We start from the raw sequence: 22,080 nt of genomic DNA, 5'->3' as shown, positions 1-22,080 counted from the left end.
TATATCTTCATAAATCAAAATACTTTGAAGTGCCTTGCTTAGACACTGAAAATATAAGAAGTGCTAATTAACATGAGAGTGATGTCTTCATTATTCTAAACTTTGTCCTGGTTGATAAACAGACTAGAATTCAGTGGCCTGTTGAATTCACAGTTGCAGACTACCTGAAACAAAGCCCAACCAAGTACTCGTATGTCTGTTCACACTAGAAGATTACTATGGATTGCCAAAAATACATATGGGAACTTGAAAAGGAATAACCATGAAGTTACCCAAAAATCCATTGACTCAGAGTAATCCAAGCTGGCCTATGTTAGCTCAGTCACAAAGCTAGTTGTGGCCAGCTGTCCTGCAGAGCTATCTAAGAAAAATGCACCTTTCACTCAGCAATGCTACCATTAATATACTCCATTTCACAATTCTGTCCATTCAAACTGAGAAGAGAATTTGGCTTTTTTTTTTTTTTAACAAAGAACAGAGTAGCAAGAAGTGCTGCGTCAAAGTATTAGTAAAGCTGATTTTTATTAGCATCTTGACTCATCACATAATCTAAATGGGAGTATCTATTAAACAGCAGCTTGTTTTGCAGATAAACTAGGCAGCAGTTAAAATACAACACCAGATTGCTGAGACAATTTCTCTTAGTGCACAGCCAGTTTACAAGGCGATACGCAACCACACGGACACGTGTGCACGTCAGACGTGTAGCATGATGTGAACAGACTGAAAGATGTCTGAGCGGCACAGCACCGTGCAGGGAAAAACCATCGCCCCAAGCCTTGGGCTAGGACTCTGGAAACAAACCACACCCCAGGTCTGGCCGAAAAATGAAAAGCAAGATGAAGTGAATCGGCTGCACTTCCCGGATGACTTAATGGTGCAACTGCACCTGCTTATTTCAGCATGTAAGTAACTGTAAAACGGGCCAGAAATAACGTATCAGGAAAACGTCACTCCAAACAAACACACTTGTACACGTAGCTTCTCCAGAGGCAGCGACCAGCAGCCTACAGCTACCCGTGACAGCTGACGTTTTCGTGCCACTCGTCGGTGGGACCGCGACCCGAGCCGGTCCCGTCCCACCGAGGCCCCAGCAGCGGCTCGGGGGCGGCCGCAGGCCGTCGAGCGAAACGAGGCGGCGGAGCCGGGAGCGACGCCGCCCCGCCGGTGGCCCGGCCGGACGTGGCCGGAGGCGGCGAGCGGAGGGAGGCGGGCGCGGGGCGGGCCCAGGCCGGGGCCGGGCGGCGCGGCGGTGGGCGGCGGGCGCTGCGCAGAGCCCGGCTCCCCTCGGCGGCGGCGGGCGGAAGGCCGAGGGCGGCGGCGCCATGCCCGGCCCGGCGGCGCCGGGGTCCGGCCCCGACCCCGAGGAGAGCTACGACTTCCTCTTCAAGCTGGTGCTCATCGGGGACGCCAGCGTGGGCAAGACCTGCCTCGTACAGCGCTTCAAAACAGGGGCCTTCGCGGAGCGCCAGGGCAGCACCATCGGCGTGGACTTCACCATGAAGAGCCTGGAGATCCAGGGCAAGCGGGTGAAGGTGAGCGGTGGGGCCGAGGGACGGCCGCTACCCCGTGCTGCGGTGCCGGCCCGGCGGGAGGAACTGCGGGGGGAACTGCGGCCGGCTCGGCACAGTCCTCGGCTGCCCGCGGGGCTGCCCGGCCCGCTGCGTACTTATCCATCCCTGCGGTGCTGCCGTGCTCGGAGGAAGGGCTGCGCAGCTCCGATGCCTCCCTCCCAAACAGCCTCGGGGACGAGGCTGAATCGAGCCTGTATATTAACTTCTTCAGCTGCAGTAGGACCAGCTGTGTAACCACTTGGCTCCCGGCTGGGAGAAGCCCAGCTGCAAACCCGCGCCCCGGGGCGCTCTGCTGGGTTGCACTTTAACTGCGGAGCCGCTCTTTCCAGCCTTGCGGCCGGCGGTGGTTTGTTTACCAACCAGAACGAACCTCGGCTGCGGTGTTCTATTTGCAGAACGGGATTTGGAACTGGCAGCCTCCGAGGAGGCGGGCAACCGTTTTTAAATTAGATATATTTAAAAGTTGTCTTAAGGCACTGTTTATGGAGTGTGCTAGAAAGTGTAGCTTCTATAGTTCTCAAATCCAAAAAAAAAAAAAACCCTAAATTTGACTTCTGCTCCTCTCATGCTATAGAACATTAGCTAATTGTTTGGGTGAGACCCGATTTTTACCCCGTGAAGTTATCCTCACTCCGTGGCACAAACTCCATACAACAGACGGGACTCTGGGTGCAGGAGTGCCATCAGGCAGTAGGAAAGAGAGGCTGAAGCACACAGCAACTTGTGGGGGGCTGCAGTACAAAAACCTGCACCGTTCCCCTCCAGAATGAGGTCATGCAGCTCTCTCTGCTTACTCCCAGTGGGACTAAAAAGAACTAATTCAGTCACTGCCCAGAAAATGACCGTAAAACTGTAAAGCTTTTGAAATGAAACATGGTAAAGAAATAGGATAATTGCAGCTGAATTTTGCTCTGTGTTTAATGAAGTAGGGGTGAAATTGTCTTTTTCTTACAAATTAATGTTGGTGAGCAGAATATTAAGCGGACAAAGTTCTAGAAAATGGAAGAAATGAAGGCTCACCTTTTACAAAAAGATTAGAAGTTCAAGACCCAGCAAAGATATCTATTTTCTTTGTGGTGTTCCACCTTTTCCAATGACATGAATTTAGCATTGAACAGGAAACGCGGATGTTCAGCTTGTGCTCTTCTGCACTTTCCAGGAAGTGAGCAGCTAGTAGTGAGGTTTCTCCTCTCACGCTGAAACCAGGCTGACGTTAGATGCCACACAGATCGACACACGTGTCTGTTCCTGGTGCCAGAGGTCTCAGCTAGGGACTTCAGGACTAGGAGGAGACTAGCCCTGGAAATAAAGCTAACTCCCTAGGTGTGTTGGCAGTGCTTAGGCTTGAGTATCCTTGCGTTAGTTGCCAGTCTGTAGCAAAACCTGGGGATTATTTCTCAGTACTTTACAGAAGACAAGTAAGAAAATGTAGGCCTCTTGAGGCTTCCTTTTGCTTAAGATTGTCCTGTACTTCTGCTTAGAAAAATTCAGGGGTGCACAGGCTGAAGAAGGTTATCCTAAGCACAAATTTAGGCAAATTAATCCAACATTGCTGCAGATTTACCTCGTAAGTGTTTTTGTTAGCTGCTGAGCCAGGGCTGCAGCTAGAATATGAAAACATTGCTTGGAGTTTTGTTTTGTTTTTTTTTTTTTTCCTCTGTTAAGGTGTGAATTATATGCAAAGGTTAAATTTCAGTCAGGCTTTTCCAGTTGGATTGAGATTTCAAAGTAGTCTGTCTAATCTAGAAAAGTTTGCTCTGCATTTCATAGGAAATAGAAAATAAGGAGGCATTCTTTTACACTGTTGTGAGCTCCCTTCTCCAGTAGTTAAATTCACAGTATCAGGTGTGTGTGTCTGACCCGTTGTACAGGTGTGATTGTGGTGGAGGTTATACTGATTCTGGGAAGAGTACTTCAGCTGTCCGAACAGGTCACATCCTAATGTGTTAGCAAACAAGCCTGTACATGTTCTCTGCAAGAGTAACTTCTCATTGTGCCAGTCGTGTGAGAAACACTTGCTTAAAAGTGTTTCACAACAGTTGTAATTGGGGTTCCTCAAATCAAGAGGCATTCAAGATGTGTTTAAAATAAAGTTTGTTTGATTGTTAAGACTCTTACAGATGCATGCCAGGCAGTCTCCCTGTGCAGCTCCAACTTCATTGTGGATTTATGCTACTCAAGGCAGAATGAGAAGGCTCGTTTTGTATTTAGCAAACGTTGCACAAATGAGAAAAAAAGATTTTTTAACTGGATCATCTTTAGAAGTTCTTTCAGAGCAACAGTGTGTCCAAAAAAGTCCCAACCAGCATTTGGACACTACCTCCTCCACATCCCCAGTGGCTTACGCTTCATTTTCAGTTGGGCTAAGGATAGTATTTCAACACAGCTGAGTGAGTATGAATCAGATACTTATTTTGAGATTTAAACAAACATTTTCAAGTTAATTGTGTTAGTGTTCCTTTCTGTGTCAAATCTTGAATGTTTTCTCTACAGTTATATGTGCCTGAAATAGCTGGAGCCCAAGGATTTTTAAGTCTAATTTCCTTTAGATGCAGTTTTGTTGAATAGGGGAAAAGAAACATGTTGGAGGAGTAAAGTTGAAGGATCTGCAGATAATGTTTTTCTTTCCTAATTCAAATAAGACTTTCATCTTAAAGCTGTATTCTTTCAAATGTCTCAAATGACATCTCATACACCAGTGCTTCAGCAGCTACTGAAGCTGACTGTCATACATAAAGAATGGCTGGTGCCTGAGAAAGAAGCTATTCACAGATGGTCCTGATAACTGAAACTTTCTCTGTAGTAACAAAACATAAAGAACTGGTAGTGTAAGAATCCCCAGTATGTGGTATCACAGATTTGCAGAGATTTACCACTTCCAGAAATGAAGAACAAGTACACTCTCTGTGCCAATTAGTCTGTTTCTCTTCTTGTACTTTAAGATTTCTATTTGCAGTTTGAGACACTGTCCAGTGGATTAAATGAGCCAGCTGTCTTGGGACAGGCTACTGTGAGCCATGGGCTAAAAAGCAGACCACGTCACACAGAGCCACGTGGGGATGTGGCAGATTTGGTAGATTGGGTTGTAATGGAATGTCAAAATCCAAACTGCATGTGATTACCATCTTGATTTCCAAGTTGCACTTGGGTTGAGGCAATCCCAGATATGTATACAGAATGGGAAAAGAACTCCTTGAGAAGAGCCCTACAAAGAAGACTTGGAGGGGGCCTGATGGACAAAAAGCTGGATGTGAGCCAGCTGTGTGCTCTCACTATTCAGAAGGCCAACAGTATCCTGGGCCGCATCCATAGAGCGGTGACAGCAGGGAGAGGGAGGTGATCATCCCCCTCTACTCTGCCCTCGTGAGCCTCCATACTGTGTCCAAGCCTGGGTCTCCCTGTACAGGAGGGATGTGGAACTGCTGGAGGGGTGTCTGGAGGAGAGCACTGAAGATGATCAGTGGGCTGGAGCACCTCTCTCTCCTATGATGAAAGGTTGATGGAGCTGGGCTTGTTTAGATTGGAGAAGATTCTGGGGAGACCTCACTGTGGCCTTCCAGTACTTGAGGGGAGCTTACAATCAGGAGTGGGACCAACTTCTTACAAAGTCTGATAATGACAGGACAAGGGGGAATGGCTTTAAACTAAAAGGGGAGATTTAGGTTAGACATTGGGAAGACATTTTTTGCTCAGAGAGTAGTGAGGTGCTGGAACAGGTTGCCCAGTGGATGCCCTATTGCTGGAGGCATTCAAGACCAGGTTGAATGGGATCCTGGGCAGTCTCATCTAGTGGCTGGCAGCCTACCCATAGCAGGGGGCTTGGAATACATCATCTTTAAGGTCCCCTCCAACCTAAGCCATTCTACTGTTAATTTTGTAAAGCTATCTTTATGAACAAAAATGCTTTATTATGTGCTATCTTATAAGCTGCAGTTGTGGTTTATTACACGCTCTCTCCTTGGCAAACTAAACCCTAGATAACAGAGACCATAGTTCCCAAAAGTCATGGTTGTTGATGTAATGCATAGTAATTAAAATCCTATTGATAAAATAATTCTTTGTTCTTTGACTGATAGAAAGAATGTGGCAAACAGAACAAAATTTTCTAACAGTTATGTCACTGTAAGAAAATATAAAACTGGAACTGAGATTTTGCATAATGAAAATCAAGGATATTCCTAACTTCAAGTCTGTGACTTGTGGTTAGAAATAACAAAATTCCATTTCTTTTCATGAACCTACTTTTGTGGACGGATGAATTAATAAAGTATCTTTAAAGTCTATTTCATGCTGCCATTTTAAAGTATTTTACATACAGCAAATATTTTTTTCCATTATGATATTTTTTTTCTCTTACTGTGTCTTCTGAAAAGCAGCAGGAGAGAATTGTTGAAAACAAACACATTCATTTTAAAACAAATATTTCTTTATGTACCACTGCACTTTTTAACTTACAGGCTTTTTCAGTCCATATGTTATTAAGGTTCTGGACTTTTATTCAGACTTTATGGCTGTAAATAGGGCTACTCTGAAAGTAATGTCTCCTATTTTATTATGTTGGCCCACAATGTCAGAGGCAGATGGTGGCGGTATGGCAGTAGAGGCTGAACTTTCCCCACCATTACCACCTTCCATTACCTTTTGTCGCCACATGACAGATGGCAGCAGTGAGGCAACCTGACAGAATGCTGTCTGACATGGAAGTGTGTATGAAGCAAGGGAGTGGAACTGAATTCTTCCATGCAGAAAAAATTGTACATGCTGACATTCATCGACACATACTGAACGTTTATGGAGACAAACAGTGGGTGTGAGCACAGTGGGGAGGTGGGTAGTACATTTTTAGCAGTGGCCACTGTGACTGTGGGTCACCTCTACTTGTGCATTATTTTTATGAGCGTGGCATGCAATCTCTTGTTCAGCACTACTGAAAATGCTAAAAGTGGTGCCTGTGTTGAGAAAGAGCATTTTGTAGCTGAGAATTGACACTATCAAATGGTAGTATTGTGCTCCTCGTATGTGTTGAAGTTTCTGTGGAAATAAATAGGAAGCACTGCTTTCAGAGCAACATATGTATATTCTGTTCAAAATGTAATGTGTTATTATCTGTGCAAATTGCAAGTAATATAAAATTAGAGCTTGTTAGCTGTCTTGACTCCTGACTGATGGGAGAGTCGACTTCAAACAAATCCCAAATTTATTGTGCAATGGTATCTATATATAGAGTAGAAATAATAAAATAGGAAATGCATAATATTTGAGAAAAAAGATAAAAGATAGTAGATAGGAATCAAAGAAAGACAGAAGGAAGAAAGAGTTGTATTTACTAATATTGCTAAATGAAAACAAATCAATTGGTTATTACATGGAAGCAGTAATCTGATATTCAAAGGAAAGTACAGCTCTCTTCTCAACTACTTTGACGCTCCTAATACCAGAGCAAACAGGAATGCAGAATACTTAGCAAACACTGATTCTTCATTCTTTGAAAATTTTGTAGTTAAAATAATCAAATGGATCAGTTTATCGTACCTGCTGCATGTATGAATGTTACTTTAAATATATTGCTAAACAGAGCTTGTTTTTTGTGCTTCTGTCAAAGTTGCAAGATTGTTTCAGTAAGACTTTTTAGGAATAGTGTTGTGATTTTTTAGACACAGTCTATTGGCTTAGAATCATTTAGTGGAGTCTTTGCATCCACCATTTTATGCTGGGAGACTTTAAGAAAGTTGCTATATTTTGAAGCATAGCATAAAATGGCATTTCTGTCTTTGTAATAGAAGTTATTGACTGCAGGATATACTCAGTTATTATTAATGCTGCTTCACAAACAAAGGTAAACTTGGACTTCTGCAATATTTTAGAAGAATTGGAAAAATACTTAAATAGGAAATAAGGGAAGGGGAATTTATTTAAAGAGTCCTGAGGCCAGTTGTTAAGCATTAACCTTTGATAAACAATATGTTTATCAATGCAAGACAAGACCAAATTAAACCATTTGATAATAGTAATTCACTGTGCTCTTTGGTCAGTCTATCACTCACCATTTCCAACGTGGTCAGTTTCTGTGGTTGAAACTCTGCTTTCTTTGAGCCTAATCAGACAATCAAGAATGATTTTCCAGAAAGCCATCATATATTTTACCACCTTCTGACTTAAAGGCATGTGTGATTTGCTGGAGTTCATAACTTCATATGACTTCTCCATCTTCCTTCCTCACATACTCTGAATGTGTGTGCATCTTAGTTAAGGCAGCACACCTCAGATAACCAGGTTGGTACAGTAACTCCACGAATCCCATAAAAATGGCTGTTTATGTACAGTTCCATAACACCATGCAGGTTTGGTTTAGATCTATCAGACTCATGCACATTCATAGATCAAATAAACAGTACAAGCACTATAAATCTGAAATATCTGCAGAAAATCTGAAGTGCCTACAAAGCATTTGGCTTATCTTACCATCCAAGGAGCATGGGTGCATATAAATATATGGAATGTTTTCCTATATTTTTGCCTATGTTTTCTTAGCAGAACCACAAGAGTCCTGTGCACGTGCTCTCAGATAACAAGAGTTGACTGTGCAACCTTGTGTATTAGGGTTGATCTACTCTTCTAAGTGCAAAGCAAGTCTCTTTGAATTGGCTTTATTAAACATGATTGCCTGCCATCATTTATTTTCATGCAGATATATATGCATTTTTAAATCTAAAATCATAGAATCAAGAGTATTTCAGGTTAAAAGAACTTCGTATCTTTCATCCAGCCTCCTGCTCAAGTAAGTCAGCTTTGAGAACATACCAGGTTTTTCAGGGTCTAAACTGGGCTGGTCTTGAAAATCTCCAGGAATTTTGACTGCAAAGTGTTAACTCTTCAAACAAAAGAAAAATCCTTATTTTTCAGTTACATTTGTGAGTGAAGCCATATAGTGAATCAGATTAACAGCTGCTAGTTTCAGCACAAAGAGGGCAAGGTTATGCAGCTGGGAGGGCAAGGCTTTGATGACTGTGTAGCCTTAGTTTAGCTTAAGCAAATCATGTCCTTATTTGACTGACTTTGTTTGAAACAGAGTGATCATTCACCAAGCTCCTTCTGCAAGAAGTGATGGGAGCAGTGACAAAAAGGTCTGTCAGGTGGTATGTATGCTTATGGGTTATGTCACAGAGATAGAGATAACACGTGCTGTGGTTTCAGCATTGGAAAAAAAACACAATAAATAAGATCTCACAAAAAGCTGAACGATTCTGTCTTTACATAAAAGAGAAATGACAATTAGAGAAGCACAAACATCAAAATTCTATGAGAACCTACCTAGAGCACATGGGCTGGGAGGAAGATTGCTGTTTGAGCTCCTCAGAAGATCAAGTCTGTGGTCTGTGCTATTCCCAGCAGAGATTCAGGGCTTCAGCAACTTCGTACATTTAGTCCTGTGAAGACACAGACATAAACACTTGAGTAAAAAATGTCTGGGAGTGCTGTAAGAGCTTCCTGATGTCACTGTGATGTAGCTGTATTGCTGTTGAATGACTGTGGAAATCTGGGAGGATCAGAGACACCAGGTCATACTTGAGTTCAGAAAGAGCAAGAAATGCTGGCAACTACAGGCTGATCGTTTTGGTCACTGAGAAAATGATGGAGCAAATCCTCCTCAGAGAATTAAGTTTTGATCTCACTTTGAGCAAGCGGTTGTCTTTGTCAGCTCCTCAAATCTGTCCCAACTTCCATGATTCTGTGATTCTGGGGAAGGTACATGTAGAGATGTTTTCAAAATTCAGTATATAGCATAAGGCCCAAGACCAGCTTGCTTAGTCTCTCTGCAGGTAAATCATTTTATACCACATGAAAAGTTTTTATTTAAAAAAATATTGTAAGTAAGTCTTCTATATGAATAATATCTCTCAGTCGCCACCCAGGAGTTGGGTAATCATCATTAGCCTTAATTTGCACATGACCTTAAGTGCTGAAACTTAAACTACATAAAGAACAAAAAGGTCTAGTGGGAGATTTGAGTACAGAGAACATAAAAAGGAAGTTAATACCATTAACTTCCTTGTCCAGTAATTGTTTACTTCTCTAGATCATTAACAGTTCCAATAATAAGCATGGTTTTGTGGTTTCCTGAGTCCATTACAGTCCCTTTCCCTTCTCTGAGAAAACTTAGCAAAACTGAGAAGTACTTTTTCACTGAATCGATTCCTTTTAAGCTGTACATACGTTGTTTGAGATCTAAACGCTTACTTAGCATAGGAACGTTATCTGATCAATACAGCCTTTTTCAAAGTGAAAGTTTCTGCTTGAGCACAGAATTATAGAATACAAGGTTGGAAAGGACCTATCATCTAGTCCAACTGTCCTCCCATTACCATTGCTACCACAAGCTACTAAACCGTATCTTCCAGACGCCTCTTGAAGTAAGTCCTGTCCTTTCATGCAGCAGAGTCGAGATAGAAACAAAATACTGATGTGTTAAATATACATTGAACATGGTTCTGTATTGCTTGGTGTAAAACATTACTGAAATTACTGCCAGCTTTTTAAAAGAAAGGTTCAGAGAGGGGAACAAATTAACAAAAGGTCCACAATAAGGAAAAAGACTCAAGAGTATTTACTTATGTCTGATCCAATTAAGAGGAGATGTAGAATGTAATGAATTGTACAAACACATACATACATGCGCACAAAAAAGCAATGGTATCTCATTTATCATCGTTTGGGAATGAGGAGGAGGGGAAGTGAAATAGATGGACAGAAAATTTAAAATTATTAAAAGAAAAATCTTTGCTTCCATTATTACTATTTATGGTACCCAAGAGTTGTGAAGGATTCAGAAAGGATTAGAGATTTATATGGAGAATGAGAATCCACAGTTACTTTAGATTAAAAGCTCCTATGACATAAGCTGTCATGTTCCAGGACATTAGACAACCTGTAAAACAAGAAGATTTAAAAATAAACTTTCCCTATGAGCAGGATATTATATTTGTGCACTTTCAGTTAATTTGGCTTCTTCCTCTGGAACATCTATTACTGGGAACTCAAAACTTGACACTAAACCTACAGTTTTTACACTACTGGATTTAGGCAAAAGTACATCAGCTGAGCATTTCTTCTTCCTCCCCATATGAAGTCTGTTCTATCACCTAAAAGCAAAGTGTCTGGAAGCTCTTTGTATCTGAAAGTGACAGAGGCGTAGGTCTAAACACTCCAAAATGATAATTTCATAGTCTGCTACAGCAGACTGCATCAGAACTCACCGGCTGGAACCCAAAGCATCTCAGTGCAAATATCAAGTTCAGGCAGCCAAGTATGAAAAAGTTCTCCAGTATACACTGTTATCCTTAAATCATGATCAAAGGACATGAAAAGTGTAATGCCACAATGTGTTACGTATAAGGGAGATTTATGACAAGGCTACTGAATCAAGTCCTATCTTTTGACTCAGGAAAACTGAATATATTTTAAAACCTTTACTAGCCAATGTGTCATTGCATGCTTTGTTTTATTTAGTTGCAGATCTGGGACACAGCTGGCCAGGAGAGATTCCGAACTATCACACAGAGTTATTACCGCAGCGCCAACGGAGCAATCCTAGCCTATGATATCAGCAAGAGAGGCTCCTTCCTGTCCATTCCTCGCTGGATCGAGGATGTCAGAAAGTATGCTGGTTCCAACATAGTGCAGTTACTGATCGGTGAGTTAAAATCACAGGCTGAAAATATTAATACTCAGTACTACAGGATGCTGGGCAATGTGACAGTACCTATTGATGGTTAAAAGTTTTGGTTTTGCTTGAAATCAAAATGTATGTAATAGAGCTGATGGGAAATTTTTTCTTTTTTTTTTTTAAATCAGAAAGTGCTGATTCATCAGGCAAATATGCTTAAGAAGCCTGTCTGCTTTGATTAAGTTCTTTTAAGCATTAGGCAGCTTTGTATCAGAAGCCAGCTTTTAAGCTCTCGTGTCTCACTTAGTGGTAAAGTAAGTACCCAAGGTACCAGGTTCTGAAGCTGAGCTGGTATGTAGCTATTCTGATGATTACAACTGTGAAGTTTCTAGGGCAAGAAGTTCCATCATATCAAGCAGTCATGTTTTGATGGACCAGTGCACCCACATCCTTCAGCAGACCGAGGATTTTGGAAGAACTTCAGTGCAATTAGAATCCATCAGTTCTCTATTTGAAATACTGCCTCCCAGCTCCAGTGTTTCTGACTCAGACACCATTCTTGGGGCTTGCAAATCTGTTAGTACTTCAGTATCCCAGATGTCCTTAGGAACCAGAAGACTGCTGTTGTTTTCATTGGGTCTTTCTTTTCTTTTTTTTCTCACAAAATGATTTTAGCTCTGATTTCTAACCTGCTTTTCTTTCTCCAGCCATTGCTCTTCAATCCTGTCACTTTGGTTATTGACTTTTTCTGTTCTACATATGAGTCATACAGAAATACAAGTTGGAAGGGTCTTACGGAGATAGCCTAGTCCAGCCTTTTGCTGAAAGCAAAATTGATGTCAGGTTGGTCGGGGCCTTTTCAGTTAAATTTTGAAAATCTCCAAGAATGGGAATTCTACAGCTGCTCTAGGTGACATGACAACCTTCTACCAAACTTTAGCTCTGGCATAAACGGTCATCATAAATTTCTCTTTCTTATTTCCAGGAAACAAGTCTGACCTAAGTGACCTTCGAGAGGTTCAGCTGGAAGAAGCTCAGAGTCTGGCTGAACACTATGATAATATCATCTGTGCCATAGAGACCTCTGCAAAAGACTCCAGCAACGTGGAGGAGGCTTTTGTGAAGATGGCTACAGAGCTCATGATGAGGCATGGAGGCCCTATGTTCAGTGAGAAGAATACTGACAGCATCAAGCTTGACAGCAAAGACGTTGTAGAAGGCTGGGGGTGTGGTTGCTGATATGAGCTAGGTGAAATCTCTGACTTTACTGGAATTTAGATGGTGCTTTACCCTAATGCTGAGTAGCACAGTAGCCATATTCTCCTCCTCCTGTGAAACCAGCCATTTTGTAGAAGTTAGTTAGATACAATCCTGGTTGCTTTGGTGTCCTTTTTTTTTTTTTTTTTTTTTTTTTAATAAGGGGACTTCTAAGAGGTAGTCCTGAAAGTTAGGCCCTTTGAAAAAACTTAATCAGCATTTTTCCCTGCCGTTTCCTTTTCTGTAACCATCATGCCAGGGACGACAGTGGGAAAAGAAACTTTGAACTGGTGATGCAGGGTAGGAGACAGATGGCTGGAAAAGACTGCCTCACATCCAAAGTACTGAAGCACTTAGCATGGAATTGTTGGCAAAGAAGGTTACTTTTAGAATAGGCACACTTGACAGCGTCTCTTCAAATCCTCAGTGCTCCACCAGTGACCAGGAAGCCTAGAAGTAACAGGGAATGTCTTTGATAAAGGTATTTCAATTTCCAAAATACCCATAATACAGGACCAAATAGCAGTCATCTGTCCAAGGGCATCTGGATTGCTAGCTTGTAATGGAACAGGCCCAGGAAGGGCAGCCTTCTCTCAGGTTGGTTTTTTTTTTTTCATTTTCTTAAGTTATCATTTTAACAGATAGCAAAATCACCCTGAGCGATACCACGCTGATATCTGACTTGCTGTCAGGCAGGGTTGGACCAGTTTAGTCATTTTAAATATAATCTTGAGAAGAGGGAAAATGCATTGCATTTGTTACTGTTTGCAGTGATAGCTCCCTTTTACAAGTGACTGTCATGGATTTTTTGCCCTCAGGTCTATTAATTTCATTTGAAACTCAAGACCTGCACCACTGGAAACAGGAACTGGAGAAACCTTGAACTGAGTGGTAGCCATGATCCCTTGCCACGTGCCTCACGGTCATATACAGGGTTAATTCTGGTCATACATTTGACATAATGTTACCAGAGTGTTTATTGTTTAAGTGGTATAAGTAGGATTCGGTTGATTTTTAACCATCTTTTTAAAATATAATCTGGGCATGTAATTAGAAAGAAGACTTCACAGTAGCTGAGAACTGCATGCATTGCAGCTTTTTGGTATTAAGAGTCTAGCATCTTCATGAGAGATTGCCTCCCCGCTTTGTACTCCTCTGCTTCTCTCTCCCTATCACCAATTGCTGTTTATTTCTTAAAAACAATTAGCAGGGAAAATCTTTTACTGTTGATCAAAACTCACATTATATTAAGTAAAATAGATTTCATAATCATATAGTTGTCTTTCAGATTCAGCTCCGTACTGCATGTTGTAGATACAGCTGAAGTGCTGATGGCAGCAGTCCTCCCTGGATTTACATGCTGAAGCACCTCACAAACTCAGATTAGAAAAAGGAGCAGAAGCAGGCTTATCTTCAGATCTGCACTTAAAGCAAAGGTGTTCAGAAGTCACAAGTGATTTTTCCAATCTAGATACTTTAAAGTAGCTCATTTACAGAAAGCACCCACAGAAAGTGAAGTCACTTTGTTCCTTTTGAAAATCTTGGATCTTGACCAGGTGGATTGGTTTGCTACCAGGGCTACACCTGTTTTTAGCCATTCAGCATATCTGGTATCATGAAAGTCTGGAAGACTGAAGAAAGGGCTATTAGATCCTAATTTCAGTGCTATACATTTTCATACAGAAAATATTAAATCATTCCTTGGTCTTTCTGTTTGTGGGTTTTTGTTGTGTTTTTCTGTTTGTTTGTTTGTTTTTTAAAGTGTGAGGTAGGATTATTGAAGAATTGCTTGGCTTTGTATCCTGTTTGCTTCTAATCTAAGGGACTAGATTTCAAGTTTTATAGTTGTAAGACTGAAAGGGCTTTACCTTTTTCAATTAGCATTGTTTTCACGACTCTTTTATATGGAAGGGCAGATTAAGCCACAGTATTCAGTAGCATTTTGAGGACATACCCAGTAGCATTTGCAGAACATATCCAGCTCTCCTACACCCGAAGATAGCAGGCAGTGATTTCCCAGTGGTAGCTAAAAACCAAAAATTAGAATCATCCAAACTCTGCCTAGAAATCATGCATTCCACTCCCAGGAAAATCTGTGAAGACAGTCCACATTAAAATTCAGTCCTGATTACTGTTTTTCCTCCTGGGTAGATGGTCCTTAAGCTACAGAATACTGGCAAGCATTGGACTTGTCATGACTTCTCATAGTTTACATCTGTAGGTTACAGTCCTGCAGGTCTGCATGCATGCAGATGGACACTCAGCTAAGTTCAGCCTCCAGTATCTGCAGGATTAGTGCCAAATTATTTTAATCCATGCAGATAAAATTTCATGTGCATTTAAGGACAGTATTGCTACTACACAAAATCAGTAGTTTATACAGCAAATCAACTTAAAACTGGATTGAGACACAAAAGTAACATAGATCTTCCAGTGCAGTCAGTGATTTTTTAAAATTATTATTATTGTTGTTTTTTTTTTTTTTTACAGTAAGTGGAGAAATCCATTTCCTTAGTTTTAAGTCTCATCTAGTAAATGAGTAGCCACAGACCAAGGAGCTGACCTTTCCTTAGTGTTAGCTCCCATTTCTCTCTTATGCTACAGTTGAAGGTTGTGACTGCCTGCAGGTTGGGTTTGTCTCAGTCAGAAAACAGGAGATTTGTCAGTGATTTGTTCACTACATTTTCCAGTGATGACCCTCACTGGTTCAGATTTGTTTTTTGTAAAAAGACAGAGACTGTGGCTTCAGGTCAGTTTTGTTCTCTAACTCTAAAGGGTACCTGGATGAAGAGAGCATGTAGCAATAAATCAGATTTACAGGTAAAAAAAAAAAAAAATTGTTTCAGCTCTCAGGTTACAAATGTGCACTGATGTACATCAGGTGAATAATTCAGTAGCACATGATTAGAGTTCACAGCGTAAACTTTTGCCAAGAGCCCTGTTTACTGGCAGCTGATCATTAACAAGACTATGGTGCACTAACTGCCTTTAAGCAGATCTCTTTGGCTGACGGGGTATTTATCATTTGGTTTTGGCAGTGCCCGAAGTGTGCAAAATATTATATAAACACAGAAGGGAACATTGATCCCTGCCCTATAACAATTAAGAATGGAATGCAGAGGCAAATACTGAACTGAAATCATCAGCAGAATGTGGTTCCCAGGAGCATGGGCAGTGTTATTCTCTGTACTGATTTTTGATTTAAGCTAATTTTACTTCCAGTTAGCCATCCAGTCCATCATAATGGAAGGGATTTTTTACAAATATTTATAATTACATAACCATTGCATCAAATAAATGTAAACCTAGAAACACGCTAATATTTGTTTTGCAAAACAAATTATACATACATAAATTAAAACATATGAGAACAGAAGAAAAGTCCTAATGATTTTACTGCTGTCACTGTAGTGGAGGTGACTTTATGAGGGAGTAACAAAACCAAATGAAGCTCTCTTTACACAGCATAGATTTCTTAGAGCTTCATGAAAACTGGGCTCTTATTCAGTTTTTTCTTTGAATTCAGAGGAAACCAGATTTATATGAAGAACAGATTGTCACATGTATTTTAAATGCATTACTGCAGTAAACCTTAGCATTCTGCATACTGAGCAGTGGTACACTCAAATAACACCAAAGCCTTTCCCTAGTGCTTCCCTGGTGTATATTATTCCACTAAGATTTACAGCTCCATCACTTAATCTCATAGCCAGTCAGCATCCAGTTTACTCTTCGAATGTCTTTTGCCATCTCATGTCAGTCCTGAGGGAACTGGGAGCTCTTCCCAGATTTGATAGTTCTTTTTCTCCCTAGAGGAAGAGATTTAAAGATCTGGGAAATATGATCTCAGTTTTAATGTTGTAGTATTTTTAGTGCTGACCATCCCACTGAGATTTTGGTCTGAAAACAAGCCTCCTGCACATGTTAGTTTTTGCTGGGCAGGTCATGCTAGTTCTCTTCTGAACATAGTCATAGAGCTATTCAAAGCAGCAAAAATCTCAGATGCAAGCACTTCAATGCAGTTCCCACCACCTACTTTAGTACTTTAGGAAAAAAAGAGCTATTCTACAACAAGACATTCTGGTTCCCGGCATGTTTAGCCCTCTGTACCCCTTTCTATCATTTCATTTTAGTCCGAAGAACAAAAGAGCTTTTTCTTTTTTCTTTTTTTAATTTCCTTTGTTTTTACTGTCTTTTTTCAACAAGGGTTTCTGTCACACTAATACTGATAATGGCAGGTACCTTGATTACCTTTAGGTGTGACTGAAGGCAGACTGTATCAACAGTTGCCTTCTTTTGATATACTGATTTGTATGAGGCCACTGGAAAACAAATTAACAGTAAGTTCCCAAGAATGAGAAAAGTAAAGCCTACGCCTGAGTTAGCCAAGAAGAATTTTCTGTTTTACCTCATTAAATCTGGGCAGCTTAGTCAATGATTACTCAGTTTAAAGCAGGTAATTTCCTTCTCATAGTTAAAGTAATACACTGCACTAGTAGTTACAGGTTTTCCTGCTTGACTTTTGATGGCTGTCTACCTCCAACAAAAACGGAATGCTGAACTATAGTCAAGCGTACATAACAGAGTAGCTTAATGTAAAAGTACATCACCTTTCTCCAGGGACATCCTCTGAGAATGGTGGGGGATCAGATACAACCTCATTGCAATCAATAAAAGAAAAAATTCAGGCTCTTTTATCATTAAAAAGTTACTTGGTATGTTTCTTTTGCGAGACAATTTTAGATTTCACTTGAGTTACTTCCAAATTGATTATTGAATGGAACTGCTAATACTGATTTCTACTGTCTCGACCTCAAATATATTAAAAAAAAAAAAAAAAAAAAAAAGAGAATCTCATCGCAAATCTCTAAAGGGGCACAGTAGGACTGTAACCCACAGGTTTTCTGCACATGTGTAATTACAATTCTCCCACCTCTGTGACAGTGACTTAAGATCTTAGCATGCATATAATACTGTACTCTGGAAAAAAAAAGTAAAGTCTAGCTTTGCACTCATTCAGCTGATGAGGTGCTGTAAGCAGGGTAAGGCATCTGGTAGGTACAGTAGCTTCCTAAAGCTGCTTCTATCTAAGCCACTTCCATCTAAAGCTTGCTTAGCCATGCAAACTTGGGTATTTCCAACTGAATTACTACAAGTGAAATATCCTTTTAAAATTACTCATAAACCAGAATATTATCCTGCATTTATATTTTTGATGTTTACATTCTGGATTAAGATACAACAGTTCCCCTATTTAGTTTATTCTTACTCAAACTAATAGTTGGCTACACTGTAGGAGTTTCAGTCTTAAGCCCCCCACACTCACCAAGTCATCTTAAAGGACACATTATCCAAATCTAATAGCTAGCTGAAGGGATCCAAGTTTCTGTAGATTTTGACTTAGATAAAGTACCTTACACATGACCAACACTGGGGCAAGCTAGCAGTTGTGATTTCTAATCATTCAATCAACCAAAATATACACATATATCTTTCCGCAAACAGGAACAGGAAAACATAAATGAAAGACTATTTCCTTAGAAACTGCCTTTTTAGAGCATCTGACCATTTTGGCTATCTAAACTATTCCATATGAAAACAAAGGTATGACAGATTGTCTTTTGAACGTGGCATGCCAACTTGTCTTGACAATTGGAAGCTACTTATAAGAGTTAAGAGCTGAATTTTCAGCAATTACCGCTGCAAAAAAGCACAAGGCTTGTGTGGAACTAGATTCTCAATAAAAGGAAACGGTTATCAGAAAAAAATACATTCATGCAAAAGGCAGAGCATACTCATTCTTTATTTTTCATGTTAATTCCCTATCTCAATGCTGTGCATAGGTAAGAATTTTCCCCTTTGTAAGTGGTATAAAAACAGGTCATTCGAGGTATATAAAGTGTTATGATACTTGACAAAAGAAAACTCTGTGTTTTCTTAAGAGAGTGACGTACTGATGAGTAACTGCTAAAACAGCTTGGTGGTGTAATATGAGGGATTCACTCGGTAGAGTTGAGTGTTGAAATGGTGCTATGTGAACATACCATTTCAAAACCTGGGAAGCCAATGCATGAGATCAGACACTGCTCCACCTCCCAGATATAGCGTAGATACAGGCATACTGAGCAGAAGGAGAATTTAGTTATTTGTACCTATTTTAAGATTTCATGTTGTCTTTGTGGAAAAATGCTAAGATTTTTGAAAGTCAGATGTGCTCAGTGCCCTCAACCAACTTTTCCCTCTTTTGTGCCTCGCTCACTGATACCTGACGGCTGGAACACCCAGTCTCCTGAGATGCACAACTCTAGAGAGTCAGTAGCATTCCAGTGAGTCTGGCTCATGCACCTGCTGGGGAGAAAGTACAAATCTCTAATTCATATTGAATTCATTCACTGCATTCCGAAATGATGTGAAGGGTTTAGAGGATAACAGTGTTAAAAATATTCTGCATTTTCTAGGACAAATCTGTTGCTGTTTTTTCAAAGGTTTCTTCGAGAGATGCAGGCTGTACGTTTCTAATTATCACTAACTACTTCTCTTATTACAATATTGACTGGGTCATTTGGAATATGAGGAGACAAAGGAGCAAGCTTGCATACTACAGTAACTTTTTATACTTTACCTTCATCTATTTATAAATTTATTATGAAGAATATTTTTAAGCAGATACGAAACCTGCTTTATGTTGTGAATTGTAGTCTAGTAGATACATTGTATTGTGTATCATTAAAAAGATTTAATTAAACATTTGGCAATTAATATCTTTTGTGGTTATTTTATGCATGTAATTTGCTGTGGCTGTTTATAAAAAAAAAAAATTAAGAAATTCTGTATCCTGTTCTACAGTGCTGTATGTTCTTTTAATTTTAGACAAGATAGTTCAGTGTATTCTGTTAAACAAGCAATATTTGACTCTTATACATACTTACAACTGTCCATCACCTACATAAATGCATGCACATAAGAAGGATTCAAAGTCTTCCATGTTAGAGGTGCAGATAACTTTTTCTCAATGCTTACAATTAAATGTAAACAACGTGGTTAAAACTGCACCTTCCCTAAGGAACACTTACATCCAAGATTTTACTTAATTATTGTAAATTAAACAGAGCATCCTCCTCTGTGGCCAGGAACTCAACTTAAACTAGTGGAAAGCGTAAACACAGATACACTGTCATAAAACAAGAGATGAGACTTGAATCCCATTGAAAATGTACTTCTAATTTTGAGAAATACTCTTAGCTACATTACAACCACTGCTTCTGCTACAGAAGAAGGTAATAGATAAACCTGCAGGAAGCCTAGCTGGGTGTTCAACTGCACACATTTAGCATGATCGTGGATTCTTAGCCTGGCATACAAGATCAACAAAAGCAAAGAGGAGTATCTTTTAAAATTAATTAAGCAAGAGATTCAGGCTCAGTTGATTTTCAGGTGGGTTTACTTTGCGTTTGCCATTTTGAATACATATTGATCTGCTATTCATAGAACTGACCACACTCTTTTCAGAAACTTCTGATGTGCAAGCTGTTTGAATGTTGAAAGCAGGATATATCTCATCACTCCAAAATCCATACTTGTATACAAAATACCTGAATACAGACTGTGTTAGTCAGTGATCAGAACCATTGGCCTGAGCAAGTTCACACACCTTCAGCTGTGCAGCATAACTGAAAACAACATGTAGCTCATTAGTTTCAGATGTATTTGCACATCAGTTTACAACACCATATTCAGTCATTACAAAGGCAGAATGGTATCTCAGTGTCACCATGTGCTGACACTGTGAGCTTGGTAAACTGCACTGAAAATAATTGCTTCTAACAAGTAATTTACCCTATTGAGATTCGAATGTAGGTGGTGGGAACAAAAATCCCTTACAGTGGCAAAATCAAAGCTTAGAAAAATGTTTCTGTGAATCATTTCTTAGTTTTCCTTTCTAAGCATCATTCTGAAACACGTTCTGAACAAGAAATAGCTGACACAGAGCTGGCAAACTGAAGTTCTGAAAATCCAGTGCAAGGAAAACATGACAGCGGTATGCTGGTCTCTGCAAGTCCACCCACAAAACAAAACCCAGATGCTCCAGGGCCTTTCAGCTGCTATAGCCTTTTCACATTTCACAGGAAAAATAAATTAGCATCACTTCTTTCCCCTATTTTCTCGTTGAAGACAGTCCAAACAATTGTTTAGAATTCAGATGTTTCCCCAAATCTAACATGACTGATACATTTGAAGCCACCTACAGCCAAACTGGGGAGCAAGGTCTGGCTGCTGCTTTCAGGCGCACCATGCTGAGCTCGTCTCTCAGAGTGCTAGGGCAGAACATGTCTGACATAAACACTGACTGAGGAGGGACCCAGTGCTTAGAATTCGTTTGAAACCAAGAGAGGATGAGAGGATGACAGTATCCTGGCACCTGCTATTTTTACAGTATTTTACCAACTTACCACTTAACAACATGGGGTTTGGTCCATGAGGATGAAGAATTTGCAATACCCTGGACTTCGGAGAACCGTGTGAGGGCAGTAGCTACTACTTCTACAATATAGGTGAATAAAAGCATGGAGAAGAGACTCTCAGTCCTCCGGCGCACCGCCTCCCCACACCCAGCCCCACCGCCCCTGTGAGCTAACCCAACATGGCGGGCAGCGCCCCCGGCGGCCCGCGTGCAGCGCCAACACCGGCACGGCTGGGCAGGGCGTGGCGCGCGAGGGCAGCGCAGCCCTTCCGCTGAGGCCGCTCTCAGCTGCATCGCAGGCAGTGTGATTAATCTACAGCCAGCGGTACCGACAGGTGCACGGCACCCAGCTCAAAAAATGTAGGCGTGCTACAAAGCCGATGATTCCTTTCTTGACATTTAAGAGTTCTAAGAGGTGACATAATAAGTTTTATTTTAAATCAAGGTGTTTTGTTTTGTTTTTTTTTTTAATATATGGATGGAGAAATATCTTGAAATTTGTTTTAAGTATTACATTCCTCAAACTTTAATTCCTTAAATTCCTCAAAAACGCTCTCAAAGAAAAAGATATGAAACTGAAGAGCATGTATGACAGGAGTTTAAAATACTGCAAATTCACATTAGTAAAAAGCACAGGACTTATTCTTCAGAGGTTGCTTTGGAGGGTTTTTTTTTTTTCTTTATAGAAAATGCTTGAAGGACAAAGCCACCAGCACAGAAAGAAGTGCTGTCACACCTAGCAGCTTAGCAGTGTGGCCAAATACATCAAACACAACACGTGGGACATGTTGTCTATTTCAGTGAGGTAAGCATTGACGCTGAAAACACATTAAAAGAATACAAGTGAAAATCCACGTAGGACAATCAAAGAGAAAAAGTTAACACAGTTTGAGACTTCTCTCAACAAACCTGATATTCATCTCACACTTCAGTGGTTAGAAAGAACATTTTACCATGCTGGTTTTCTCTTTACACATTACTTTTCAAGTAATGGAAACACTTCTTCTACAGAGTTCCACATTTAACTCATTTACCAACAAGTCACTTTAAAGCATCATTTCTAACAGACAGCATTACCCATTGCATTATTGACTCTGATGCAATGTTCTATGACAATGAAAGAA

The 22,080-nt window shown here is 40.4% G+C and overlaps 1 protein-coding gene across 3 annotated transcripts; it reads left to right on the top strand.

Moving 5' to 3' along the window:
* Positions 1–939: 939 nt before the first annotated feature.
* On the top strand, positions 940–19,254 carry RAB43 (RAB43, member RAS oncogene family). Of its 3 annotated transcripts, XM_085235595.1 has the most exons (4): positions 957–1,535; positions 11,082–11,265; positions 12,224–12,487; positions 13,314–19,254. In XM_085235595.1, exons 1-3 carry the CDS (start codon positions 1,326–1,328, stop codon positions 12,475–12,477), a joined length of 648 nt encoding a protein of 215 aa, XP_085091721.1. In that variant the 5' UTR covers positions 957–1,325; the 3' UTR covers positions 12,478–12,487; positions 13,314–19,254. The 3 variants fall into 3 exon arrangements, with proteins under 3 accessions (XP_085091722.1, XP_085091721.1, XP_019475517.3); XM_085235596.1 differs by having other exon boundaries at positions 940–1,535; positions 11,088–11,265; positions 12,224–19,254; XM_019619972.3 differs by having other exon boundaries at positions 983–1,535; positions 12,224–19,254.
* The last annotated feature ends 2,826 nt before the right edge of the window (positions 19,255–22,080 follow it).

This window comes from Meleagris gallopavo, chromosome 14, assembly GCF_905368555.1.
Source record: "Meleagris gallopavo chromosome 14, MGAL_WU_HG_1.1, whole genome shotgun sequence".
Taxonomy (NCBI): domain Eukaryota; kingdom Metazoa; phylum Chordata; class Aves; order Galliformes; family Phasianidae; genus Meleagris; species Meleagris gallopavo.
Note: the sequence above shows the minus strand (reverse complement) of the source record. Positions and strands in the feature narration are given on the sequence as shown.

What these genes read in the sequence shown, in the direction of transcription:
- RAB43 (XM_085235595.1), top strand. Translation starts at nt 1,326, where the DNA reads ATGCCCGGCCCGGCGGCGCCGGGGTCCGGCCCCGACCCCGAGGAGAGC. An exon ending in TCCAGGGCAAGCGGGTGAAG is followed by an intron (nt 1,536 to 11,081) that starts GTGAGCGGTGGG and finishes TGTTTTATTTAG; the next exon opens with TTGCAGATCTGGGACACAGC. An exon ending in CATAGTGCAGTTACTGATCG is followed by an intron (nt 11,266 to 12,223) that starts GTGAGTTAAAAT and finishes TCTTATTTCCAG; the next exon opens with GAAACAAGTCTGACCTAAGT.